The sequence below is a fragment of the Botrytis fragariae genome (genome assembly GCF_013461495.1).
Source record: "Botrytis fragariae strain BVB16 chromosome Unknown tig00000006, whole genome shotgun sequence".
Lineage (NCBI taxonomy): Eukaryota > Fungi > Ascomycota > Leotiomycetes > Helotiales > Sclerotiniaceae > Botrytis > Botrytis fragariae.
Window position 1 is genome coordinate 1905525 of NW_023500988.1, and position 27709 is coordinate 1933233.

The 27709-nt window shown below is 44.0% G+C and overlaps 9 protein-coding genes across 9 annotated transcripts; 5 read left to right on the forward strand and 4 right to left on the reverse strand.

The window, feature by feature from the left end:
* Positions 1 to 1045: 1045 nt before the first annotated feature.
* On the forward strand, positions 1046 to 2677 carry Bfra_001756 (uncharacterized protein; the record flags this gene model as incomplete). Its single annotated transcript, XM_037332181.1, has 2 exons — positions 1046 to 1294; positions 1472 to 2677. 2 exons carry the CDS (start codon positions 1046 to 1048, stop codon positions 2675 to 2677), a joined length of 1455 nt encoding a protein of 484 aa, XP_037196335.1.
* A 1585-nt stretch (positions 2678 to 4262) lies between these two features.
* Bfra_001757 (putative ser thr protein phosphatase family protein) lies at positions 4263 to 5418 on the forward strand (the record flags this gene model as incomplete). Its single annotated transcript, XM_037332182.1, has 2 exons — positions 4263 to 5132; positions 5197 to 5418. The coding sequence occupies 2 exons, from the start codon at positions 4263 to 4265 to the stop codon at positions 5416 to 5418; spliced, it is 1092 nt and encodes a 363-aa protein (XP_037196336.1).
* A 477-nt stretch (positions 5419 to 5895) lies between these two features.
* On the reverse strand, positions 5896 to 9355 carry Bfra_001758 (putative thiamine-repressible mitochondrial transport protein thi74 protein; the record flags this gene model as incomplete). The annotated part of the gene is made up of 9 exons (XM_037332183.1): positions 9209 to 9355; positions 9098 to 9151; positions 8929 to 9024; positions 8691 to 8870; positions 8595 to 8639; positions 8440 to 8542; positions 8291 to 8389; positions 7161 to 7459; positions 5896 to 7068 (listed from the first exon to the last, which is right to left on the reverse strand). Exons 1-9 carry the CDS (start codon positions 9236 to 9238, stop codon positions 5896 to 5898), a joined length of 2079 nt encoding a protein of 692 aa, XP_037196337.1. The 5' UTR covers positions 9239 to 9355.
* Positions 9356 to 9899: 544 nt separating this feature from the next.
* Positions 9900 to 10586, forward strand: Bfra_001759 (putative autophagy protein; the record flags this gene model as incomplete). The annotated part of the gene is made up of 2 exons (XM_037332184.1): positions 9900 to 9999; positions 10054 to 10586. 2 exons carry the CDS (start codon positions 9900 to 9902, stop codon positions 10584 to 10586), a joined length of 633 nt encoding a protein of 210 aa, XP_037196338.1.
* A 223-nt stretch (positions 10587 to 10809) lies between these two features.
* On the reverse strand, positions 10810 to 12503 carry Bfra_001760 (putative histone-lysine n- h3 lysine-79 specific protein; the record flags this gene model as incomplete). Its single annotated transcript, XM_037332185.1, has 2 exons — positions 10810 to 11878; positions 11944 to 12503. The coding sequence occupies 2 exons, from the start codon at positions 12501 to 12503 to the stop codon at positions 10810 to 10812; spliced, it is 1629 nt and encodes a 542-aa protein (XP_037196339.1).
* A 1784-nt stretch (positions 12504 to 14287) lies between these two features.
* On the reverse strand, positions 14288 to 16420 carry Bfra_001761 (putative translation initiation factor 4b protein; the record flags this gene model as incomplete). The annotated part of the gene is made up of 6 exons (XM_037332186.1): positions 14288 to 15546; positions 15597 to 15872; positions 15940 to 16026; positions 16154 to 16192; positions 16251 to 16307; positions 16417 to 16420. The coding sequence occupies 6 exons, from the start codon at positions 16418 to 16420 to the stop codon at positions 14288 to 14290; spliced, it is 1722 nt and encodes a 573-aa protein (XP_037196340.1).
* Positions 16421 to 17124: 704 nt separating this feature from the next.
* Positions 17125 to 18064, forward strand: Bfra_001762 (uncharacterized protein; the record flags this gene model as incomplete). Its single annotated transcript, XM_037332187.1, has 2 exons — positions 17125 to 17305; positions 17502 to 18064. The coding sequence occupies 2 exons, from the start codon at positions 17125 to 17127 to the stop codon at positions 18062 to 18064; spliced, it is 744 nt and encodes a 247-aa protein (XP_037196341.1).
* A 248-nt stretch (positions 18065 to 18312) lies between these two features.
* Bfra_001763 (putative rrna biogenesis protein rrp5 protein) lies at positions 18313 to 23787 on the reverse strand (the record flags this gene model as incomplete). The annotated part of the gene is made up of 3 exons (XM_037332188.1): positions 18313 to 18822; positions 18874 to 23319; positions 23350 to 23787. The coding sequence occupies 3 exons, from the start codon at positions 23785 to 23787 to the stop codon at positions 18313 to 18315; spliced, it is 5394 nt and encodes a 1797-aa protein (XP_037196342.1).
* Positions 23788 to 24737: 950 nt separating this feature from the next.
* Positions 24738 to 27390, forward strand: Bfra_001764 (uncharacterized protein; the record flags this gene model as incomplete). Its single annotated transcript, XM_037332189.1, has 5 exons — positions 24738 to 24869; positions 24942 to 26532; positions 26585 to 26790; positions 26845 to 27074; positions 27132 to 27390. The coding sequence occupies 5 exons, from the start codon at positions 24738 to 24740 to the stop codon at positions 27388 to 27390; spliced, it is 2418 nt and encodes an 805-aa protein (XP_037196343.1).
* Between the last annotated feature and the right edge of the window lie 319 nt (positions 27391 to 27709).

A 27709-nucleotide genomic window follows, 5' to 3' on the forward strand; every position in this document is an offset into this window, starting at 1 on the left:
CAATCTATCTTTCATTCAATTTCATCTATTATAATCCCAAGATGAAGCGTCATAATAAACAATTCACTCTTTTCTGATATCTTCTTACGTGTGAATTCCTACTTGCAAATTGTCGATATGTCAACATTTTAAAGTCAGTATGATTTACAAGATGGTTTGAGGTAAATTATACCACGCTAGCTCTCTCTCTCTCTCTCTCTCTCTCTCTCTCTCTCTCTCTCTCTCTCTCTCTCTCTCTCTCTCTCTCTCTCTCTCTTTAGGAAAAGGCTTTCTATCTATATTTGTATAATGAATCTCAATGATGAAGTTGCCTATGTGGTTTAGGATATCAATGGGTTTATAGTGACTTGTCTTGTGAATTTCTATACCATTGGTTGACTTCGGATAAGAGTACTTGATTTCCCCTTAATGTTCGAGCCAGGAGGCACAGATGCACAGATACAAACCAATATGAAAAATCGGAACATTGTAAACAGACAGAGAAGAACGAATCCAAGATCTCAACTTGACCTTTCAATCATCCTTCCCAATTGGAGCCTTTTCAAATAGATGATCAAGCAAGATACGTGATATTGGTCCAAATATTTATCTTCCGAATTGGTTATTCTTGACCCACAAAGAGGTATATTGAACAATACCTAGTACAGCTCCCGAAAGTACTCAGCCGATACCATAACTACGGCTCATGACTACTGTGTCTTCCCGAGTGAATCATCTTCTATGTATTTGTCTGAAGCAACAGAGATTTTCTTAATTCTTAATCTCGGCTCCGACCGCACTTGTTAATATTTGTAATTTCCCACTCTCTTGTACTTTAAATATATTCTCGTTCAGAGGGAATTTTGACTTATTATATTCTACAACTTGCCACTTACCACCTATCTCCCTTCTCCCTTCCCCCTTCCTTCTTTTGCTCTTTGTATCATATCTACTTATACAATACAATAGCTTCTCTCTGTCCTTGCTCCTCTTAATAACATCAACCTTTACCAACCTTTATCAGCCTTTATCAACCTTCATCAAACCATTATCTACCCAGAACAACATGTCGGCACAGAATCCATTTCCTCCTGATGGGGACGTTCTCATCATGTCACCCACAGGAAAAAATTGGAAACTTCATTCGTGGCAACTGGTGAACTTCGCGCCAAAAATCGGCGCCCTTCTCAAAAATGTTGCACCAAGAAATATCACCAAGACGATGCGCGCTGAAGCACACACTATCAGGTGGTGGATTGAGATGATACCATTTGGTGCCTTTGATGACCAACGATTCAGAGATTTCGTTTGCGTTGTAAGTTTTATGTCTTCTATGTTAGTCTTGATATTGCGTGGTATTGTGGTCACGCATGTCACCAAACACTTTCAGATAACTATACGTCTTCAAAGTCCAGAACAAATCCGTACTTTTACAAGTCTCTATAATGTCCACATCGAATTCAAATAATTGCTAACTTGAAGTCTAATACAGCCAGAAAAAAAGAAAGGAAAACTTAGCTTACACGGCGCTGGTGCTTTTAATGGCATTGGCGAGGTATCTTTCGAAAGAACCTATGACAACCTTTTCAGGATGTTGTACAGCATGCCCCCCAATCTCACAGACGATATTGATGACGGCGGTGCAAATTTGTACATCACCGATTGCGTTTCGATCTTACAAGCCGCCGCCTTTATAGGCAGCTTGCCTAGTGTTCGCACATATATTGAGAGCTATCTTCTGCGGATTAACCAGAAGCTCTGGGTCCACGTCGCAAAGGCCCCGGAGGCATGGTCTGATGTTGCTGTTCGTCTACAGTCGGCGATTATCTTTCGTGAATCCATCATTCACATCGCGGGTGGCCTCGAGCTTCCGGGTCTCATCAACAGAAGCAGTTTTGACAACATTGAGTACGGAAAAATCTGCCTTAAAGTTGCGGAACGTAAGTGTCGTGAGCTTAGAGACAAAAAGATCGACGTAGAGAGAAGGCTCTTGCAATACTATCCGCAACGTCTAATTCGGAGAGAGACCCTCGACAAGATTCCAGGTCGCGCCGATTATGGCTCCGACATCTACTACTGGCAGGCTCTAACAATGTGCCGTCAATTCTTTCAGTCTTCTATTATGGCGAACAGACATCATCGTCACGAAGATGGTGGCGTGGAGTTTTATCGTACCGTCTTTCGCTGCGATTATATCGACAAACACGCCGCAGATGAGTTCCATCAACTTTTTGCCATGTCGACCAAAGGAAAGCAGTGTCTCGCTGATGCTGTTGAAGTTATCAAGGATGACCATCGTGTTATCATCGCCGATCTTTTGGAAGATAACCTTCAGCTTCGTACGACTGTAAGAAGCAAGCCTTTGAGGTATCTTACTTGCACCAGGGTCTTAGAGGAAGAGCTGCCTTGGATTGCCAACCCCGGCTTGGGTGCAGGTTCTATCCCAAGACAAGCCGAAGATGGTGCTGCTAGTGACGGCTCTGCCAGCCCAGAGCGAGCTGCAGGGGAAATCATGAACCAGGGTGGCGGTCCTAGTTCAGAGAAAGTGCCATGCAAGAAGACTAGATCTGGCAAAGCTGCTGTGGCTAGAGACGAAGGAGAAGATAGCGAAGAGGAAGGCGAGCAACAACACAACGATGACGACAGTTTAAGAGAAGAAGACGACGTTGACGAGGGCGAGTATATGGGCGGAGCATAAAACTTTCTTTCGAGATCTTCTTCATGTTGTTGCGATGATCCTGGATTAGCGTGGCGGGAGTTCAACCATTTGTTTGCTAGTATGTTTTGAGCTTTTGATAATGATTTCTCAAAACGAATGTGTTATAGAGAGTTTGTCAAGAGATCGTTATCGCTTTTGATTTTGAACAATCAGTACTTTTCTGATTGATTTAGATAGCTATAGATAGGATAGCCTCTCAATTTCCAAGTTTACTTTATGAATTCGAACTCAGTGACCCAAAAACGCACCGGCATCAGATTCGTATAGCGAAGTAGCCAAGTATAATTTACACGAGTTCCACTCGGAAAGCGCGCTGACCTTAATTTGAATATACAGCCCCTGGGCAGACAATCAGGGTACCCACAAGATTTGAATGGGAGCGGCACACTCTCAATGTATTAGATACTTAAATCCCATACAGACATTCAAAGTATTTGTGAGAGCTGACTGGAAATGGGACATTGCCAATATGTAGATGCTCAACCTTGTTTTAGCCTCTTGAACTATCCATAAAAGCTAAATGGAAATGGCACACTTTGACAAGCCCGACCCTGGTACAGCTGCTGAAACTTAAGCACAAGAACCGACTTGGAAATATATACTTTCAATCTCTAACCCTTATACACACATTCAAACCACTGCAATCGGGGAGGTTTGACATCTCAAGCGAACTCTGACCGACACTACTACTTCCCGGAGTTTACTACAATGGTAGATTATGCTGCCGATCAATCAAAGTCGAGAAGCGTGATTTAGTACAACCCTTGGGGACTTTGTCATGCTCATGATCCTCATTATGCTGATCAACTTCTAAACCCTTGTCCGCAGATGAAATCACGACTTCGTTTGTTGAAAGAATCAGATTGTACATATTTATGGTCTTCTTCAGTTCTGAGAAGTTGTATTCGGGCAATTCGTCTGCCATCTTACATGAAATTAGTACCATTGTGTAATGTAATCAATGCAATGTGATATTGTTGTTCTACACGTATCGGTGTACGCAACGTGGATCGTGACACTAGAAACGTTTTGACGTGAAGTTCCAAATTAGCAATGGCGGGTTGTTACGTCAACCCGCATCATGTGCCCATCCTCACCGTGCGTTGCACGTATCAAATTCGGTACCGAGCCGGAGAAAAAAAAGATATCACCGCTTAAACTACGAGGTACAGTATATACCTAGTAATCACTTATGTTTATGAAAGAATAATGAGACATCAAGGTGTTCATGAATTGGGATGCCGTTTTGCCGTATTGGCGAAGCAAGCCGAGTATATCCTCATCTCGTCAGCTTCTTCGTCTTTGTCCGATATAACATGATCTGATATGAATGCACTTTGATTGTCATTGAGAATTATCAGAACGAAGAGGTGATTGTGAGTTTTTGGAAGGGCAAACGCCTCAAACTCCATCGTAAATCACAGGCCGTTTGCTGATCCATGCCCATTGACTTGAAAGAAGATTAAAAGTAACAAACCAGAACTTCGATTCCTCCGTTGCATATTCAACCTGCGTTGTGGACGTCATATGTAACCACGCCAGCAACCACAGCATACCCTTACGAATGCCGTCACTACCTATCCACGCCACTGGTCTTCCATTGGAGATGCGGCCCCAAAAGAAAAATGCGCGCTCGAAAAGAAATATAATTATTTATCTCCTACTCGCCTTTACATTCACTTGGATTCCATATACACTTTACTTCCGCCAAAGTTCTGCATCCAATGCCACTTTAATAATGGACGAGGAGAGTGGAGAGATCGTACAGCACGAATATGGAACGAATGCGCAACCCGCTTTTACAAATATGATACACCTCATGAATCTACCTTCCGATTACCTACCGCAGACAGGCAAACACCGGAAACCAAATCGCTTAATCATAGTGGGCGATGTGCATGGAATGAAAGATGCGTTGGTGAGTTTACTCGACAAGGTAAACTTCGACGAGAAACACGACCATTTGATATTAGCTGGTGATATGATATCTAAAGGACCCGATTCTCCAGGTGTCGTTGATCTTGCCATGAAAATCGGAGCTTCTGCTGTGAGGGGAAACCATGAGGATAGGATTATTCTCGCCCATGCCGATATGATAGCACAGCACAAGGAGATGGAGATGGATGCACCTGGCCCGAGCGAAGATCCGGAGAAAGTAGTTGATGGGTTGGAAGAGGTTAGCTTCAATCATGGAGATTACAAGGATCGAGCGTTGGTGAGGGCGCTGGGGGAGAAGAGGATCAAATGGTTGAAGAAATGCCCTGTGATTTTGAGAGTAGGACATTTGGATGGAATGGAACAGGTGGTGGTTGTTCATGCTGGGCTGGCTCCCGGGGTTGAATTGGAAAAACAGGATCCATCTATGGTGATGAATATGCGGACTCTGATTGATGGAGTCCCTAGCGACGAAAGAGATGGGAAACATTGGTATAAGGTAAGAGCTACTCACAGGCCACCATGCAATTATCTCGGACCTTTTCTAACAACAAAACCAATAGGTCTGGAATAAATATCAGAAGAAACTACCAAAGAAAGAACGCACTACAGTCATTTACGGTCACGACTCCAAGCGAGGTCTCCAATTAGAGAAATACAGCATGGGTTTGGATACGGGGTGTTTGAAAGGCGGCAAGCTTACAGCTGTAGTTATTGAAGGAGGAAATTCATCTCCGAAACACAAAGTCGTACATGTTAATTGTAAGGATGGGAGAAAGAATTAGGAGCAAAAGATGGGTTCGGGTAACCTCTTGAAAGATTTTGCATTAGATACCATTCAAGGCGTTTAGGATATCAGTTGCTCCAGATGGGTTAATGATTAGTATATATCACACTAACATGATTGGGGTTGATGAGTTTAATTTGGGTTTTATGGTATTGGATATGATGACATCCCACAAATGGTATTCTGGTGGACGAGATGGTACCTGAGTGTGAGTGCCAATTGGCGCTCACTGCAAATATCAAGCTCAGGTGGATGGCAGGGCATGATGGCAAAGCTCACTCTTTCCAGTTCGATTCTTCAACATACCAATAATATAGAAATTATTTATAGATTTAGATGCAATCTCCAGAAATAGATCCAATTTCCAGGTCGCCGTATGGCACTGAAGTGGACCCAAGTATATCCCTCCAAGAACATTGAAATGCATCCCAATTCGAAACCAAACTCCAAGTCTATTTCCCTTGCCTCTAGAGATCTAAACCACTTCATCTCTGCTCTCATCATGATCCACAACAATCACGATAGGAATGATTCTTTCATCCCCTGGCCCCCCCTTCTCCTCATCCTTGCTCTCATGATTAACAAACACAAAACTTCCCACCACAACCAATGCACCCACCCAATAAATTGCAGTGCTTGTTTGATCATTCAACCACATCTGGCCCACCAAACTCAACGGGATCGTCATACTCAAGCCTACAGTCACTACCAATGGCGTTGTTAGCAACATCGCATACGCCCAGCAATAGTCGCTTATAAAACTGCTTAAAGAGTTCAGTAACACTATGAGCCAGATTTTGCCAGTGGGAGGTAGCTCAAATGTTTCCACGCCGCTGAAATGCAAAATAAAGAAACCGGGCCAGAGAAAAACAACATTGAAAAATCCAACGAGCCCAAAGAATAGTGGCATATCGACCCGATCTTCGTTGCCGCAGCGCTTTTTCATCACTACTGCATACAGTCCATACATCACCGCGCTTCCAAAAGCCATAAGATCGCCAATCGCAATTTGCGCTTGGGATTTGTGGGGAAAGTTCCCACGGTTTGAGTCATTGTCCGTACTCCCTAGATCGACAGAGGAAATGAGGATGATGCCTACAAAGGAAGCCAGAACACCGACGAGTTTGCGGACGGTGAAGGATTCGACACGAACAAGCGCCCCAAAGAGGAGGGTGAAGATTGAGGAAGTGGAGGTCAGAATTGTGGAGGAGGCTACGGACGTGTATTCGAGACAGCCGGCCACGAGATAATTGGCTATGAACCAGAGAAGAGAGAATTCTAAAGAAAGTTTTGCAGTCTCGGATACACTTAATCTGTCTTCCTTCTCTTGTTCTTGTGGCTGCGGAAGATCTGTGTCAAGGTCGTCGGTAGAGCTTAGGAGACGGGAATGAGAAGCGCTCATAGAATCGTACTCTTGGTCTTCTCGACTGGATCCTCGGCGATGCCATCCTTTGCGGAGATTCTGGAGTCCGGTGCGGTATTCTGATAATTGGTCATGATAGTAGTCCACAGCCGAATCCTTCACATGTGACCAGCCATGCTCTCTCGATATTCGTAGAAATATAGGGATCAACGATACAGCAAAGAATGATGTATTGATATATGTGACAAAATATGGTTTCGAATAGGTATTATCGGCGAATATGTACTATCGTTCTCAGTATTAGTATTGGGTATTCGAATTCCTTGATGGTTTCCCAGCTCAATATACTAAGCTTGCCAAATGAGAAGCATACTCACACTAGCAAGAAAATTACTACTCGTCCATAACATCACTGTAACTCCCAATAGCACCATCCCCAGTGTCCTGCGCGCTACATTCTCTAACCCCACTCCGGCTCTAAATCCCACATTCTTGCTGCCAGTGCTTGCGGTTGCACTCGTGCCTGTGATCGTCCTTTCCAGCGATACTCTCTGGGTATATGTCTGCATTGTAGCAGAATCCGTTGACGCACTCATCGCGCCGAGTTGAACTGGTTGCGCCGTTGTACTTGGATCAAGTTGTGAGATCTCGTCCTTTAAACGCCTCTTTATCTTATCTATATCCCACCTATGCAACTGAAATTCGGACGATGTGGAGGTTGATTATGTGAGTTTTGTTTGGAATTTTGTAAGGTCATGGAGGTCGTAGACACATGCACATATGTTGATGCATTTAACAATATGATAGGTCTTATGATGCCATGCAGATATAATCAAAGTGCGAATCTGATGTTCGTCTTCGATGCGCGGGAGATCCCTATATAGATGAGGTAGTAGTGAATTCGGAACACTAAGGATTGAGCACGCGATCGCAATCATTAACAATCCTTCTGCTAGTTGGACTTTGAGAAAGGAGAGAGAAACAAATTATCAAATGAAAGCCACGCCAAGTGAAGGCTTACATTACTGTACCTAAGACCAAGACATTCTCATTTGAGGAAAAGAAATACGAAATAGCCCTTTATCGCTAGCTTATATGTACCCAGATAATTCTATGCGCTAATCGTTATCAAACCAAACTTTATCCAAGAGAATGGGGTTTGAAGGGGGTCCAAAGGTAACTTTGTTTCAATGTCAATTTATGTTGCACTACGTTACTTCGTACAAGGCTCACATCTGTCAAAGATGACTACTTATTCTAATGCAATAATATGGTTCATTCAAAGATGCTTTCATTACAGAACTATAAACCCGTCTTTCTCATTATGCGTTCTGTATCATCAAGGAAATAAGAAAATCGCAGACCAATAGCGCCAGAATGATCCCTATGTACAGTTGACGACCTTTCAAACTTCCAGTATAATTCCCTCAGTGGTCGAAAGGCAGGCAGAACGAGAGAAAATGAGACCAATGATTTCCGACCCCAACAAGTGCCATTTAGCAGGCACAACCATCTCTATCGTTCTCGATATGGATGTTAATTGGATCTGAGTAATCTCCGTTGTATTCTTCCGATTCCTCCTGTGCTAGGGCGTTTCTTGCAATAACTAGATTGGAATTAGCTAGGATCTGTTTGACGAACTTGAAAGTGATTTACCTTCAAAGGCTTGCTCAACATTGATGGCCTCCTTGGCACTTGTTTCGAAATATGGAATATTGCCCTTTGAAGTACAGAAAGTCATAGCCCGTTTTGAGGAAATCTGAACCATGATTAGCAAAGATACCAGACGACCGTTCCAATGCTAAACTTACCATTCTCTTGTTCTCTTCGACATCAATTTTGTTGCCTAGAACGACCTACGCAACTGTCAGTGCCATATCGGATTCCCGTGAAATTGCCAAACTTACAAACGGAAAGCTTTCTGGATCTCTGGGCGAGGCCTGGATCAGGAATTCATCCCTCCAACTATCCAATGTATCGAAACTCTTTGTATTGTTCACGTCGTAGACAAGGACACAGCAATCCGCTCCTCTGTAGAATGCGACCCCTAACGATTGGAAACGTTCTTGACCTGCTGTATCCCAAAGCTATATCCAATCATTAGCTATCAAATTCCAGCTGCTATAAAAAGCGCGAAACCCTCACCTGCATGGTAACTAATCGATCATCGACTAGGACCTCCTTTGTCAAGAAATCTGCCCCGATAGTCGCCTTGTAGCTTGCACTGAATTTCTTGTTGACCTAATCCAGTATCAGTCTCCAGTGTCGGCGTATACATCGCGAGTGGAAGACACTCGGTAGGTATTCAACGTACATATTGGTTCATCAAACTCGTCTTTCCTACACCGCTATCGCCGAGGATAATAACCTGCGGATCTCAGATCAGCACCAAACTATTCATCAGATCCCCAACAACAGTCTTTACCTTCAATAAAACCTTCTTGCGTGAAGCCATCTTTGCCTAGCTTGTGCTTGATCTAATCTTCCTCACGAAGCGCTAACTTTCTCCCTTTCCTCGATCTCTTGCTTAAACAAAAAAAGAGCGTAAGCACGTAGAATAGAGAATTGTTTCGGTCGTGATGAAGAGGATTATTTTTTCCTATCAAGAATTCGGGTTATGTATGTATTGATGCAATACTTAATATAGGTTTGGTTAATTGAAGAGGAGGAACATTACATCGGTAACTTTAAGCTTTAGTGCTTGCCTCGTGCCTCGTGCCTCTTCATTAAATTGCCCCATCCTGCCATTCAGCTATCCAGCCATCCATCGGAAACCCGCTAGCGTCGGCCGCTTGGTCCTATCAGTATTTGCTTATCGAGATCTATCCCACTACAAGAGGCTACAGCTCATCCACAGTACCAGCACACATTCACACATGCATACTGCATAAGAGAACTCCTTTATATATCCATTCACTTGCAGATTCTCGTACATGAAAATATCAGGCTAAACTTCTCTTCAACAACTTTTAATATTCATAAACTCAACTTTTCGTGGAACTCTACTGTAGGTAGAGAGAGATCGCATTCTATGATTATTTATTGACGAATAACTACCTGGATTGTCAAAGCAATGAAACCTCAACTTATACGTCAGCAACCAAGAGAACGAAACAATGGCTTCCTGGCGCGATGATTATATGAAAGCTCTACAAGATCGCGATGAGCGCGAACAAACCAGCTACCAGCGCTTTGATCCTTCTTTCATAGACGCTTGTACGGCACCCCTTCTGAAATGAACTTTGTCTAAAGTCTAATAACTTGCAAAAGATACTCAGCTGCTCGACAAAGTCTCTGCTCAAACTGCAGCTGCAGCTATTCAAGACACCCCATCTACCTCCGCCAACCCCTCATCCCTCTCTTCTTCCGCCACATCTCAAAAAGCAATCTCCAAAAAGGCAAATCAAACTCAATCCTCAACCTCCTCCGAGGTCCTTCAGCTCCGTGCTTCCTTATCCGAAGCACTCCGTTCCTCTTCGCACTTCCAATCGCGTTTGAAGACCACCGAAACCTCACTCCAGGCTTTACGCACCAAAAGTGCTTCAGTGTCCAAACAGTTGGAAACTTTAACTCGAGAACGAAATATTTTGGCGAGGAAAATTAGGGATCGAGATGAGGAATTGCGAGCTAAGACTAAGGGCTTTCATGATGTGCAGGATGAGATGATATCTCTGAATTTGCAGCTTAATATAGCCGAGCAGAATGAGAAAAGGGCAAAAGCGGAGAATAAAGAGTTGATCGATAGGTGGATGGCTCAAAAAGGAAGGGAGGCAGATGAAATGAATAAAAAGTTTGGGACCTGATGCAAGAAACTGATGATTGAATCAAGCTCATCACACTCTGCTTTAAAACCACCGAGAAGGATAAAATATGAAGGAATAATGGTTGCTGTTACAAATACATTCATTTATCCATACATCTACTCTATGCCGACTCGCTGTGATATCGCTTTGTACTGAAGTACCCAATAATAACCTGCCCAATGGTATCAACTATGTAAGGAAACCGTATATTCAAATTCACAAATCATCTAACCCGACTCCCCCGTGTCTTTCTATCCTTTGGGGTCTTGTGATAGTTAGCCACGATAGTGCTGTCCTTCGTAGCAACGTAGTAATCCCCTCCATTGGAATGCCAACTAACATCGCCTTCCGCATATGTTTTCTTTTCAACTCGCAATAGATTGATGGGATTGTGTTCATTGTAGGAATTTATAACATGACCATCTGGCACGAAAGTTTTTAAACTCACAATCTTGCAACCCTCTTTTAAATCCAAAAATAAGTTCACAAGACTTTGGTTCAAGGCAGGTGCAAAGACTTGGTTGTTAACCAAGATAACATCAGCTCTCTTCATCACCTTGAGAATGTTTTCGTTATTCAAGAAATTTCCTTCCTCGAGGTTGACTGACCCGGCGCTGAGGCCCCAAGCCCTGCAACGTGCAGAAAATTCTGTCTGTTGTAAGGAAGCCAGCTTACAGCAGTTAGGCATTATTTCACAACCCCAACTTTCGCAACCAACTTGTAGCGCAGCATGCACAACGACATTTCCTACCCCCGAACCAAGATCTATGAAGACTTGATCTGATTTCATCCGAGTGTCTTCCCTGAGAATTCTGGATATAAACGGGAATGTGAGCTCGCCGTAAACATAATCCGTTCCATTTTGGTATTTATTAGTCAAGTCAACTTGAGGAGACACTGCTCGGTCGTAAACTTGCTGGAGAACCATCTTGAGAAGCTTAGACGATAGTGAATGCTTATTTTCTAAGTTTTTCGCCAGCGATCCATCTTTGGTGAGTGTACTGAGCGCGTCATTGTAAGCCCCCACAGCATTCCTGAACTCTAGCAACAGCCCCTTCATTTTCTCTTTGTCGTGGGGCTTTTTTGCGGTGGACAAAGTCCAAGTAATATTGTTCGTCGCTTTGTTGATTTTTCGAATTATACCTGTTTCTGGATGTGCGAACTCCGCTGCTTGCTCCTCAGTCAAATATTCGTCTTTGACAATTTCCACAATCTTCGGTATTTCGTCATAAGGGTTAATCAAATCTTCTCCTGCGGGATCGATAACCTCGCCTTCCGAGATGAGTTGGTATCTTTAGTGACGGAATTGATTAGCTGGGCTTGACTTCAGATTTTAGGAGTTGAATTCAGTAATTACCTTTCTCTTCGACTGACACTGGGATATCTTAGAAGGACCGCATCGCCCTCTTCCTTCTTTCTATCGCAAACTTTCTCGCCGCTCTTAGCCGTGCGTTTCGTCATCATGACATCGGCCGCGTGGATCATTCTGCATGTAGAGCCTTGCGCGTTATCGGTTTCAGTTGAAAAGGCCTTTTTGTCCTTCAGATTCCTCTTCAGATCAGGCTCAATGTTTTCCGGCTTGGCCCGCTTGGAAGACACGGCCACCTCTTCATCTTCCTCGCTATCACTCGTCAACGGCTGTTGACTCGGGCTTTTGCGAAGAGTTAAAGTTGTGTTTTTCTTGGTGTTACGGCTTCCGCTGATTTCTCTTTCTTTCCTTTTCTTTCCTGCCTCGGGGGGAGGGCTTGGGACGGCTAGTCTGCCACGAGCATCAGTGACTTTTGATACAGGTGTCCCAATTCGAAGGCCATTACTGGATGTCCTACTAGATAAAGTCGGCCTCTGTTTTGGAACTTTTTCGGATTTGAATTTTGGTGCCACAGGTTTAATATTCGTCAGTCCAAAATTCAAGCTCATTCCTGCAGATTTTGAGGATAAGATGGAGAGTAAACAAATACACAAATGTTTGCCAAATACAAAATAATGGAATGAAATATGTTTTCGACGGTAATTATAAGATGGGTATAAGCGCTGCGTGATGTGAAAGCTGAAGTAGGTATTGTATGCAGTGTATATCTTGAAAGAGTAAATTTATTGAAGACTAATAATAAAGACTTGCAGGCAGGCACGACTCAGAGGGCTGTTGTATGCAGAGATCTACACTAGTGTTGATCACGTGTCGAGATTCTAACAAATAGAGTTTAGAGTTCACAATGATAATTCGTGATGTTTGTAAGTATGAATTACGATTGTTTCAATAGAAAATCATGAATTTTGTTGGTGTCAATATGTACCTACCTATCTACACACTTATTATTGATCAGTCAACATATGATGGAAATTGAAAGTTATAGGAATTGAGAATAGAGGACATACTTTTGATAGACTGACTGAGGACTGACCCGACTGTGGACTGATCATGGACCTGACCTACCCTACTGTGTACTAGACATCTTTAGCTCCCGTTAAGGGACTTTTCAAGGGATTGTTAAGAGATTGTTCTGGAATGAGTGGAAATAGATTCGGGATAATTCTATCCCGGATAACACTGGATAACACTGGATAACGCTTGACCAAAAAGTACTGCACAACATCTTTTTCATTGCTCTCCAAAGTGATCAAGGAAAGCATCAAGGGAAAAACTTTCAAGAGAGCAGAGCTTTATATCTGAATTCTAGCAGAGGAAATGTGCATATCATAATCGTTCATTATTTGACAACCAGGCTGTCTGATTCGAATATACAAAGAGTGGTGGAATCCAACAGTATACCTAGCAAGAGCATGATGCTAATGTCACAGACTGGACACAACACTTTCATCTGTTGATTACTTTGTGATATACATAGGTAGTTAGCAGATAGATCATTTGCTAGATCTTGTTTAAATCTTGTTAGTTCTTCATATTGAACATCCGAAAATGACTTTGGTAAACCTTTTTGGCTATTTCATTCCCTAGTAATGTACAAAAATAATCTCAAAGGGGCAAACACAGATACAGCATTCGGCAGAAAACATAAAGGAAAACCTCAATCATTTTGGAATCATGATCATCTCATATCACGTTATCATTCAAACTCGGCTTGTTACTGATGGAGTCCTTGAGAGATAGGAATCTACGATTGCAGTCAAAATATAATAGGATGATAGCATGCAATTGGCTGTATAAACAAACATGGGGAATGTGAGAGTGAGGATCATTCATTATTCCTCAAAGATAAATAACTTTTGTATGCCCAGGCTTACTTTTTGGAAAACAGGAGAGCAGACCATTGAAACAACACACAATAGACCCAAGCAGACCCAAGTGTATGATATGACAGATAGTCTAACATGTCAGTCAATAACACCATGCGCCGCCCCAAAGAGGTAGATAACATTGGTGTGTAAAGACCGCCCATATTCAATCTAGGTTTTACTAGTATAGCAAAGTAGAGTAAATTCCAGAAAAGCTTCGTGTATGTTGTACGTCTGTGATATTGTTCTGGGCCAGTGAGGCTAAACATGGGCATAATGAAAATCTAGGCACAAAGATTTATGTGAATCCAACGCCGAAGGAAATCGTTTTGAGAATTGAGCATCAGAAAATTAATCTTTTTGCCATGTAGGAGCAGTGAAGTCAAAACTATGCTCAGTGCACCGAGAATGCTTGCCCGGTTTGTCAATGTTTCATTGAAACCATGACGCCTCTCAAAATCTGTTATCTAAGAAGCAATAGCACGTTGGCCTGCGTTACCACCACGGTTATTTTTCTTGGGTTTAGACACTGTGCTCCAGCCATCCTCTTCCATGACTGCAGTTTCAGTTGTAGCAGCAGGGCTTTGGGCTGGTGCAGTCGCATTTTGTCCCCCACCATTTGGATTTTGTCTGTGGTTCCTTCCTCCATCGTTTTGTCGTGGGCCTCTTGGTGCATAATCACCTCTACCCTTGGGTCCTCTTGGAATATCATCCCTGGGTGGCTTAGGTCCAGATGGACGTCTCCAGGCTCCCGTATCAGATGGTTTTGGTTTGGCATCTCTCACAATCTCTTTTGGCTTGACAGCCTTATCGTCAACAATCTCACCGTTTGCATTCTCGGTTTCAATTGTCTCTCCTTCCTTTGTTGCTTCTTCGCCTTCACGTTGTAGGATTTCAACTTTCTTCTCGTTGTCTTCAGTTTCCTTAGCCTTTGCAGCCTCTCTCTCCTGCTTGGCCTTCTCATCGGCCTCCTTTTTCTCTTTGATGGCTTGTTGTCGCTTCTCCTCAATTTCCTTCTCCTTGGCGGCAGTATCAATTGGACGAGCAGCTCCAAATGGACTTGCCTTCGCATCACCTGCGGCAGATGACGAGGACGAGTCAGCAGGGGCCTCGGAAACGGTGCGCTTTGCAAGGTTCAATCTTGGTCTACCACCAGCCGGGGCAGATGGGAGGGCTGGAGAAGCTGGAGCCTCGCTCCCTTCATGGGATAGAACAGGTGACTTTGCAGCTGGTGCAGCTGGTGGGTCGGGTCGCATTTTGCTACGCCATTGGTTGTCTTGATCGGCGGCGGTGGGCGCACGCTCAGCGACGGGTCGCTCTTGAAACTCACGTCTGGGTGGTCTTGATCCTTCTTGCGAGCCAGAGCCTTGACCTTGGGATCTACCTTCACCCCAAGCAGCTGGCGAAGCTTTGCGATCTCTGAAACCTTCGGCTCTTGGTCCATCGTTTGTACGGGGTCGGCCACCTTCTCTTGGAGCACGTTCCTGTTGGGCGAGGGGTGAGAGTGGACCCTTTCGTTCCCAATTTCCAAAGTCTCGAACCTTGCCATCACTTTCGGGCTCACGGGGGGCTCTACGCTCGCCACCTTCCTCGCCAAAACGGCTAGATTGGTATCCTCGATCCGGAGTGCGACGCTCTCCTCCACGGCCCGGTAAATCGGGTAGGGGTCCCTTTCTACTCCAGTCTCCGAGCTCTCGTACATCTGGACGGTCACCACGATCCTTCGCTGTAGCATATATTAGTATATAGCGCAAGTACGAAGGGTATCAAACTTACGAGGATCAGCAACACTGATTCTAATGTTACGTCCTTGGAACTGAGTCTGGTTCAAAGTCAAGGCGGACTTGAGACCTTCCAAAGAGCCAAATTCTGCATATCCGAATCCCTTTGGTTTCATCTCCATCTTATCCTCAATGATGCGAACATTGATACATTCGCAGCCGACGAAGAATTCGTTAACATCGCCGACGGTAGCATCGAATGAAAGGTTTCCAAGATGAACAGTGTAAGGTGGCTTGTCGGGAAGAGGGAGTTCCTCGCGAACGGAATAACCTATCGAAAGTTAGAATGAGAAATTCATTGAAAAGGGTGGTTTGAAGGAAGGTGATGGGAGATTTACCTCCGGCATTGTTGCCATAAGTACCAGTGGTAGAGCTATAGGTACGTCTCTCATTGCTACTTCCACCATATCCAGAAGGGCGTGAGTCTATAATAATTAGTATTCATATTTTTGCGAAATTGGCCACGATCAATGTGCGTTTGTATTCACGTACCAGCTGTGATAGATGGAAATTAGCAAGGCTCCATATCGATATAGGGATGAAACAACTTACAAACTGGCATATCTTCCATCTCATCGGCCATGATCCCAACTCTACATCGATATTAGTATGGAAAAGATTATTGTGAGGACGGTAGGTGTTTTCATACTCTCGTCAGCCAAGAAGGTCCCGAGGGACATCTTCTGCTGTTCCTTCTTCTTAGGAGCTATGGCATAACTACAATTAGCTATCATATACTCGATATTTTAGAGACCCACACCGACAGTATCATGGTCGCGATAGTCGATGAAAGGTTAGTGAGGGGGAGCGCTTACCCATGATTGCGGTTTTTTTTCTTAGGACGCTGCGCAAAAGTGTTTGCGCGTTGTCCGAGACAGAGTATTGAAGGTACTACGAAGTCCCTTCAATCGATCGTATGTATTTAAGGTTTAGGTATTCCTTGGGATATTCGAGGCTCGTCGAATATCTTTTTGTGTATTGGTAGGAAGAGGTCGAGGTTCTTCGTGGTGGGTTTAGATTCCAAAATGGAAGAATTATTAAAAGTGCGAAGTTTGACAAGGGTTGTGCGAAACTAGTGGGGCAAATTCTTTCACTCGTGCTGTGTTGGTGAATTTGCGTTTGTTCAATGATATGGAATTTTTTTATCGAAATCGTATAAATGATTACATTCACATTCATATTTAAGAGTTAATTCGTATTTTTGAAATTTTGAATTTACCAACGAGGAAATCATCTCTCATTGGGTAGGATTAAATAGTGAAGTACCTGCTAGATATAAGTTCCGTCTCGTATATACATAGGCAGGTACCAGTAGGTACGCAGTTTTGATATCTCAGCCAGATAAATACACGACATTGCAAAGTAAATATGTAGGTGAAATCTATATTCATCCTCTTCAATTCAAACATTCACTCGAGACTAGAGGTTATCTACACCAATTCTATGTTGGTTGATTGACAAGTTGAGCATCAGATTTGGAATAACATCATGATATAAATCTCAGAAGCTCACATACCAGTACCATGCAGCCAAACTCTTGTTCCCTTCGGAAAATAAGAGACGATATGACAACTCCTGGAGCAAAGGAAGACTCTTCTCCCTCAATGGCTCCCACCAATCAATCCCAAGGCCCCAAATCGGGCGACTTACCCCCTGAGTTGATGGATATTATAAAGCCTGCTCTACAATTTGGTGGCCTTTCTGGTATGTCCTAGTCTCGGTCAATCTCTATCTCCTGTTTGTAGAAACAGAAACATCTGTACGCCCCAGCAACACTTTCGACTCATTATCACGTGTAAATCTTCACACACAAGTCGCCTAACCCCCTCTCACATTTCACAAACCAATCATGTCACCTTCCCAATCTCCTGATACTATCAAAGCTAACAAGCATCCTCAGCACTTTCTGGCACTATAATTGGTGGATTTTCTGGTATCCTCGTGTCTCAAACTCCAGTTCTCTTCGCCGTCGCCAGCTCTATTCAATGGGGCATTCTTGGTACCACCTTCTGGGGAACCCGTACTGCCCTTCTCTCCCGTTATAAGACCGCGTCTATACACCCGACGCCGCAAGAGAAAGCGCTCTCAACTTCCCTGGCCGCTTCTCTTGCTGGCGCTACTGGAGGTATACTGCGTGGCCCAAAGAATATTCTGCCTGGGTTTGTCGTTTTTGGAGCTGCTGGATATGTAGGACAAAAGATCTATGATGCTGTGGACGAGAGAAAGATGGAGGAGTTGAGGCTGGAGGAAGGTGGGCATAAAAAGAGTGGAGATGATTGGATGAACTCGAAATGGGTGCCGTGGAAGAAATTATCTGATGACGAGTATGAAGGAATGTTGAAGGAAAGACTGTTAAAGGTCGATGCGGAGATTGAAATTCTGGACGAAAGTCTGCAGGCTTTACGAGAACAGCAGAAAAACGAGGTTGGAAAGCTTCAAGGAACAGTTGAAAAGAATCGTTAGCTACCTGTCTAGCTTCTATACACCATTGAAAAAAAGTCATCGCCTACATGAAATTTTAGCATTGATTCATTTGTAGCCTGCATTGTCTCTTTGTGAAAACCATCGAATACAGCATATGATCTATTTTAACATATGAAATTTAATTGATTTAGTGCTACATTTACATTACGCCGTTGATTTCCTTCCCAATCAAAATTTATTGCCCGTACAAAGCTTTTTTGGTATCTTCTGGTTCACCATGATGACTATCACTCCTCATCATCCTTCTTCCCAGACCTATTTCTTACCCACTCCTCAGCGATCGCTCTTACTTTTTCTTGTGACTTTTTGTCACCATTAGCTTCCTCCCACTCGGTCCATCTTTTGAACCACCCCATCGCGCCCTTGGGTTTCAATCCCTTGATTCGAGCTACTCGTTCAAACACACCTCTAACAATGCTCTTATCACCTGCCTTAATTTCCAGATCCAAAAGCTGGCCCCAGATATCCAATCGCTTACTCCATTTTGCCAAAACACCCTCGAAAATTGTGCGCCCACGTTCTGGAGAGCCGTGTTCAGAGCGGAATTCTAGCGCTGCAAATTTGAGCGTCAAGGGAAGATGGGTGTGGGGAGGAAGAGACTGAGTTGCACGTGGAAGGAGAGCACGACCACGATCAGGGGCCGCGAGAGTATTGAAAAGAAAGTGTGCATAATTGACCCAAACGGTGGGAGATTGTGAGAATTTCTTAGTGAGAGCTTGGAAGAGTTCATCGGCTTTCTGTATGGCTGTTAGCTTGTATGTTTGAGATTATATAAAAGTATCCCTTACCTTATTTTTGCCAGATTGAATATAGATACTAGCCAGTCTCTCGTGAACCTCTTGGGCATCGTTGTACTGGCAAGCTCGCTTAAACACAGCTTCGACAGTTTCGTCACTTCCATATGCAATCTCCAGATTGAGAAGAGCGAGCCAGATATTAAGCTTCTCAGTTTCCTCACGCATGTTGATAGTTTTGATGGCACGCTCAGCAATCTCTCTGGCCTTGCCTAGCTCGCTGAGTTGCATCTGGAAAGCCATGTACTGGGTCCAGAGGCTGGAAGAGTCTGGCTGGCCCAAAAGGAGACGCTCGAAGTCACTGACAGATTGCGGTCCATTGGCATCAAGGTCACCTGTTCTATCGACCTTAATCTCCGCCTTTCTCTTCTTCTTTTTGGGTTTCTCTTCGGCAGCTTCGTCATCGGAATCTGCATTGGATTGGCCATCAGCTTGGTCCAGGAGATCAGCAGACCAATCAAATCCGCCGGCGCTAAGAGCGGGGACATCGCCTTCAGCATCAGGCATTTCCTCGTCAGAATCTGAGGCTTCGTCTCCGTCCTCTGAGGCACTTTCCAGGTCTTGCACATCATCAAGGTCGATACCACCTTCACTGTCATCCTCATCATCATCGATGTCCATGCTGTCAAGCTTGACGCCATCCACACCGTCATCATCACTGTCATCGTCAGACTCGTTTCCGTCCTCAAAGTGTGAAGCTTTCATAGAGAAACTAATACGTTTCTTCTCGGTGTCCATCTTCAATACGATAGCTTTCACTGCATCACCTTCAGAGTACAGTTTTTTGACGTCGTGGACACGCTTTTCGGCCATTTCACTTTGGTGACAAAGGCCGCTCACATTTGCAGAGCCATCAACAACAATAAAGACACCAAAATCCTCGACTTTACGAATTTTTCCGGTAATAACTTGGTTCACTTGGATATCGTTGAAGGTCAAAGGCGCAACGTAATCTTTGTCGATAACAGAAGGCTTAAGACTCAATTGAACATGGTTCAAAACTTCGTCGACAACTGTGACTTTGCCTTTGACCAATTGGTCAACCTGAAATTCGGATTTCCAGTCTTTGATATAAGAGTCCGAAAGGTCTGAAATTCGAACATACGCCGTCACATTACCCCCCAAGTTGACAAACAGCCCCTTGTCAGCAACGTGTTTGACAAATCCACGCACAATGTCGTTTACTTTCAGTTGTGAAATGGATGAGATTTCTGGATCTTGAACTGCCGCTGATGAGTTCATCACTCTGGATGCTCGAGTCGATAATCGAACGCGTTTGTTGGGAACATCGATATCAGTAACGCAAACACGAACAATATCATTCTTAGAGTATTTGGAAGGATCAGCTTCTGAATAGTCGTCGCAGAGGTCTGTAAGATTTATTGGTGCAGATATGCTATCAGTAAGCTGTACCATGACCTGTCTTTCATTGACTCTGGTGACTTTCCCTGGTACGATCATGCCTTGGCTCAGCTTATCAAAAGTAAGGGCCTCGGAATCTTGACTAGAGCGGGCAGACAAATCGAGACGGTTCGTTTCAACATCGATGCCCTTGACGTGAACCCGAATGGCAGATCCAACGGGAAAGTTTGCTGCTAGGTCCTTGAGTAATGATACATCATCTGATACATCTAGAGCGCTGATTCGGCCACGCACATTGGGAGATAGGTTTACCCAGAGGCAATCAGCTCCAACGTTATTGACGAATGCTAACCAAGAAGAGCCAACTTCAATTTTGTCTAAAGATACAGGATCTTGTGCAGACTCAGTTTGATCACTGGGCTTAGCAGACAGTTCAAAGACTAGGGTCTTGCCAGATCTGTGACTGATAGGCAGGAAGCGATGGTTACGCGCATCGTGTATTCCTAAAACACGAACATCGACAATTTGCTTCGGCGAGAATGACTTGAGAGGCTGCTTTTTGGATTTTATCTCCGACCAAGAGTCAAAGGCTTGTGACACATCAATTCGGCCTTGGATGTTATCGGCAAGTTGCACATTTACTTGGGTATCCTTAACAGACGAAACCCTTGCCTTAGTAAGGCGACCAAGTGTAATGTCATCAATACTCTTGATAGTTTCATCGATAGGGTTCACAGCTTCCAGATTGGTACCAGGGGCTAAAGGCTCATTCGACTTCTTGTCGGAAGTAGCATCAGCCATAGATAAAAGAAATCTCCGTTGTCCATGGTCGATAGTGAGAACCTTGACCTCTATTGTTTGGTATTTCTTAAATCCAAAGTCTGGTAAACGAAGGTTCTTTTCGGGTATCTTATTCTTAGGCAGAAGCCCTGTAAGACCGCCTCCAAATTGCACAAAGACTGCTGTTAGTGTTATATTTTTAACGAATCCATGTACTGTCTTCTTTTCCTTGACGTCATCGAACATTCTCAGTAAAGTTTTATTCTGGGCGGCCTTGACAAGTGCAGGTTTATTCGTTAGGACGATCAGACGCTTTTGCTCAAGCTTGTCCAGTACAGCAAGATCTGACAGTACTTGACCAACACGGATGTTCTTAAACGAAGAACGGCTTTTGTTCTCAGATCCATCAGTAAGATGACCGACAGGTAGTATCGCTTTCAACCCAAGTCCTTGGATCTCGACAGAAATGTCGTCGTTCGACTTTTCTATGACGAGAGCGGACACAATCTCGCCAATTTTGAGATTCTTCAACGCATTCTGCTGTGCTAGTCCAAAGACGGAAGGATCTTTGCAAGAAACAGTTAATTTCTTGGCCTCGGGATCGACCTTCAAAACATGAACGTTGACGACTTGACCAATTTTGAAATGTTGGTTAGGGTCCTGTATGTAGGCCTCGCTCATCTCTGAGACTGGCAAAAACCCTCGAACAGTGCCGTAGAACTGAACTACCGCACCAGTCTTCAAAATATTCACAATAGTACCAGGACTTTGCATCCCAACAGTTATGTCATCATACGAGATGAAAGCAGGTGACTCGGAATTGACGAGTGTCTTCTTGAGCGTTAATCGAATTTGTCGTTTTCCAGGATCTGTAGATAGAACACGTGCCGTGACGGCCATTCCTTCCTTAAATTTCTTTTCGGGGTGAAGCAATTGTATATCTGCCAGATGAGTTTCTGGAACAAGTCCAGAAATGTTTTCGGCCAGATTAACCAGTAGTCCGCCGACACCTTTGTCATTAACAATGAGCTTTTCAACTTTTCCCTTTACAACCTCTCCAATCTTCAAATCTTCAATTCGCAAGTAAGGCTGTTCCAGAACACTCTTCTCCAAAGAAATGAGGTATACACCATCAAGAGAATTGTAACCAAGGACACGACCACGGTGGACCGAGCCTACCTTATATGGACCCGTTGTTTCTTCCAATGTCTCTATCTTGCCGTCCTTAACTCTAGAGATGTGGACGAACCCAGGAATCCCTTTGACTCCCACATCCACAAAAAGGCCAACTCCAGACTCGACTTTCTTGATTGTGACTTCTTCGACGATGGTAGACAAAGGTAGGGTGTCAAGTGGATTGACTTTGTTTCCGGGCTTTCCCGCCTGCTGTTGCGACAGCGACGTAACATGGTCAAGAAGAGAGATACCCAGTTTTTGAGGATCCGAATTTGGAAAGGTACAAATAACTCTACCTCTGACCTTAGCACCAATCTTGAATTTCTTCTCCAGCTCCTGGTTCATAACACTAGTTCCAGAATGCATCAAATCTGCAGTAACATCAACCATACCCATGACCTTTCCAGTAAGGCCCCTAGAGCTGACATCAACAATCAAGGTCTCGACCGCAGTTCCTGGGAGGAATGCATCAACTGTTGGAGCATCTGTGAGATAGTTCGATTTCTTCACATTACCAATCTTCTGAGTGTCTGCGCATAGTTTGACGGTCTTCCCGTTAGAACTCAGACCAGTGACCATGCACAAAAACACTGCGCCTTCTTGCACATCGGCCAATACTACTTCGTAGCCAATGTCTTTCGCGCCCATGAAACCACGAATACCAGAATCTTCAAGTCCAACATTCATAATTAAACCGTGATCTTCGACACTTGTGACAGATGCCATCAAAGTGGTATTGGTGATGAGATTTTGTGGAGTGACGCCACTATTGGCATGTTGTGGTCGAAGGGATAATTCGATTCTTCGTTTTCCCTTTCCTAATGTGGCTGTATTTGTATCGTCGCTGGTAGAAACAACATATGCCCTTAGGTATTGCCCCATAGAAAACATTTTTTTCAAGTCAATATCCTCCACCTCGAGTTCATCATCTGCATCATCTTCCTCGGCGGCCGCAATCGCTTCAATCCGTTCTGTAACTTTGTCCGAGATCGAAGTAATGGGTACGTAGCCCGTCAGGTTATTTGGCAGTGATAGAGCAATATCTGTAGCATTGATCTGGGACACCTGGCCAAGAATTAAAGAGCCCGATACTAGTCTCTGCAAATTGTAAGCCGCTGTCAACTACAGTATTAAGTGGTTTGTAACAAATACCTTGTAGCTCAATCCCTCAATTTTGACAGTCTCTTCTTCAACTTCGCTATCTTGAGCTGCCTTTTTGCCCTTGCTTTTACCCTTCCCCTTCTTCCTTACTTTTGTAGCATCTCCTCCCTCTTGATCTTCCCCGTCAGGTTTGGAAGATTTGGCACCGTATTGTTCGAAAAGAACATCTCTGGTGGCATCAATCTGGATCTGTTTATGCTCCAATGGAGTCAATACACTTGCGCCACCTCTTGGGAATGCCACTTCCTCCTCCCTGACTCTTGAAATTTTAGTCGCTGGTGGTGGTTTTGTGGTAGATGTGCTTTTCCCCTCCTTCTCTTCTGCCCTGGGCCGTTTCGAAGGTCGATCATCAGATTCTGAGATTTTCTTTGATCGCATGAAAGAATCATTGGTAGGACCAGTCTTTCTCTTCTTATCGAGTGGCGCCATTGTTATTAATTGAAAGGAATGGCTCGTGAATATTAAGAAAAGAGATATCGAAGTCGCACAGGAAACGAACGACGACTTTCGAGCTTCACAACTTTTTTTTCTTCTTCCTATCAATAATCGAAAAAATTGCAGGGATCAATGAAGGACCGACATTCCGCATCACATTCTGTACCTAGATAAGGCTGACACAAGGCTGACTGACACAAGGCTGGCACGACGGTGGGCTGACCTCGGAAAAATGACAGACACGCAGGCCCGACACGGTTATCTATCTAATCTGTACTCTATCTGTACGCTGTCTGTACGGGGAGACGGGTAACTGAATGTAGTAAGTTGCATTCACGAAAATCACCATGTAAATAGGAATAGTCTGAATCATACATATTCATCCATATTCATCATACCTTAGTATCTATCTCTTGATCATGATGTTTTATGATGTTTTATAGATCATTCAAGGTTCTTGCTTCTAGCTGTTCTGCTACTGCACTTCTCTTTGCTTTTTGGCTCTTTGGCTCCAAAATGATTTAGTCACATGGTAATTTAGAACTGCTAGGTACATACAAACGTTATCACAATCCATAGATACATGCCGACGTACAGTAAACTCTGAAAACTAAGTTTGAACACTCACGATCCTACGTACTTAATCTCCATCCGCACTTTCACTGGTCCCTGGATATCGAATTCCTTTTGTTTTCGATCCTCGACTTTATCTATCGCCAGTAAGGTCATTACACATTTTCCTTTGAATACCGCAGCGTACAGAGTATTATTAGAACGACCAATCCAAACACCCTTGCACGGGGCAAATAACCTTGTTACTCGCGGGGCAGCAATATATGTTATTTAGTGATATGAGGCTTTTGAATCATTTCATTAAGTAGCCGCGCCCCTTGGAGGAATTTGAATACCGGTCGTCCGAATAGTCAGGAGTAATCGATCTTGGAATGCTACCCTCACGCAAACGATCAAAACTAAATCCTTCCAAGGACCAGTCAACATCTTCCTCGAAAAATGCCGCAGAACCGGGACACACTACTACCAACAACGGTCAGCATGGTGCAGCTTCTAACAAAAAAGTAAGATGCCCAAGTTCCGTTGCTGTTGAAACGAGTTTGTGTCGGTGTAGTAAAGCTAACAAGGTAATAAAGCTCGGATCGAGAGCGAGTTGGTATGGAACTTGGCCGCGAAAATCTACTGTTTCTACACAGGTTGTGAAAGAGACAATCTTAGCTGATAAACCATCGAACGGAAATATGGCGACGGAATTGAGCCATCGCGATCAACGAAAACCTTCATCAGTCACATCCAGGCCGCCATCAATGTACCCAGGAAAAAGCAAACCGGCATCGGAAATAACATTGAGCGTCCCACCGCAGGAGACTTCGAACAATAAAACGAGTAGCAAGAAAGATGAGAATGTAGCCCGAGATGTTGACAATCCAGAAACACCTCCAAAAACCCGATCGTTGGGGGAGTCAGATACACCCAAAGAAACAAACTCGCAAAGCTCGCCGATTGCTGAGATTACAAAGCCGCCGGTCACATCTCAAGGCTGGTTGGGCTGGTTAAGCATGCCGTCGCAAACATCAAAGGAGTCAAACGTGTCTAGTCCTGTAGTGGAGGAGCCTCAAAAACAAGATACTGAAGAACTCCCATCAAATGAGACAATTATACCAGAGCAGGCAATGGCAGAAGAAGCGATGGAGGCTCCGAAACAAACATTATCAGCATCGAGGTCATGGTTTAATTTATGGTCAGCCTCTCAACCTCCAATTCCTGCAGAACGCCCAAGAGAACCGGTTTTAACCCAAGAATTGGAGAGCAATCCCATCAAAATTATCAAAGATGCATCGAAAGATGCACCTAAATCTCCACAATCGACACCGAGTAGATCTACAACGCAACCTGGTGGGTCTAGTTGGGCATCGGCGTTTTGGTACTCCGACAACACCAAAAAAGGCACCGAGCCTCAGGAGGATAGTAATAAGGGGGAAACTGGCGAGTTAGCAGTCTCAGGCGAGCAATCTCAAAGTCATCCGCTTCCAGTTCAAGCTGTCCCAGCCGTCGATACTAAGTCGTTGAATGGGGACAAGAAGCCAAAAGCGGCCGGCAAGAAAAGTCGACCGAAGTCTGTAGATATCGAAGAAATCTCTCAAAAAACTGCAAGTGCACAACTAGATGATGCATCCAAAAAAGTCACCACCCCAACTCACATCCCCTCGCCGCCTAATCTATTGTTACCGTCCGTACAAAGTACTTATCATTTGATGGGAAATCCATCGTTCTTGCGACAATTGACAAGATTGATTGTACGTGGCCGACAGAAACCCATGAAGCATGTATCTTTGGCGAAGGAAGTACCAACAATTAAGAATGCAGTCGCGATAGGCGTGCATGGTCTATTCCCTGCACCTCTGTTGCGCAAACTCATCGGACAGCCCAGTGGAACTTCGATAAGATTCGCTAATCATGCAGCGGCTGCTATAAAGCGGTGGGCAGATGCACACGGGTCTCCTGATTGTGAAATAGAGAAAGTGGCACTTGATGGCGAGGGCAAAATCTTTGAGAGGGTGGATAAACTCTGGAAACTGCTCAGTAATTGGACCGAACGATTACGGCAAGCAGATTTCATTATGGTGGCTGCTCATTCACAGGGTGTCCCGGTTGCTTTGATGCTCGTCGCAAAATTGATAGAAGAGGGCATAGTATCGTCAGCGAGAATCGGCGTATGTGCAATGGGTAAGTTGCGAGAACTCATCCTGGTATACAAATATCTCTAACAAACCATTAGCTGGTGTGTCATTAGGTCCTTTTGCAAGTCACCAAACTGGATATCAAGCAGCATTATTCAACGAGATGATCACAGAACTCTTTGAATTTGCAAATTACGAAAGTGAGGTGGCAAAGCATTATGAAAAGGCCCTTAGACGGGTCTTGAAATATGGAGTGAGGGTGACTTTTTGTGCGAGTATTGACGACCAACTCGTATCTATTGAGGCACGTCAACATATTTTTCCGATTTTGTTGATGTCATTACTAACCGCATCCTAGTCCGCCATCTTCTCGCCAGCAGAACATCCTTATATTTACCGAGCTGTATTTGTGGATGGACGCATACATGCTCCGGACTTTATTGCCCACTTAGTCGGCTTCGCGTTGAAATTGCGCAATCTTGGTGTGTCAGATCACGGCCTTATTCGTGAACTATCGGCACCTCTAGCTGGAAGTCTCTATACTGGTGGTGGTCACTCCCGTCTCTATGACGATGACAAAATATATGAGTAAGTCTTTTCTTATTTCGAGGAAAATTTTCCTACTTTATTAACATATATTCTCAGCATGGCAATGGATCATGCCCTTACCACTACCTCAGTTCCCGACGTGCCTTTGCATATGTCCCAATATGCCCCGCCTACAAATGCAAATCCCTACGTTTTACCCTGGATCATGCGTGGTGTTCTCGAGGAAGAATTCGTGAAAACAGAACTGCACAACGAAGCAGTAGAACTACTGAAGCAATTCGATGATTGGAAACCTACTACTAAAGTCTTACAAGATGTAAAGTACAGGCTGGAAGCTGTTAGATCTAAACTATGAGGAAGAGTCGGCACTGTACATCAGTTTGATCAGGAGTTTTAGAATTTGTGTATTATAAGATTTCGTTTGGAAATTCGGGAGGCGTAACTTTGCATATACACTATGCATAGGGATTTGGAGACCGGGACACATGGCATGGGATGCGAGCGTAGGCGTAGGGAAATTTACTTAGGCTTTATTTATACTTTAACTGGAAATCTGATGTCCCTATTGATTACCTTTGGGCGTGTCTTTTTATGTGACTTCGAATTTATTGACATCTTTCCTTGCATTCAGAATTGATTGTCAAACCAAATGGTTGGCAAGATTCCCGCTATTG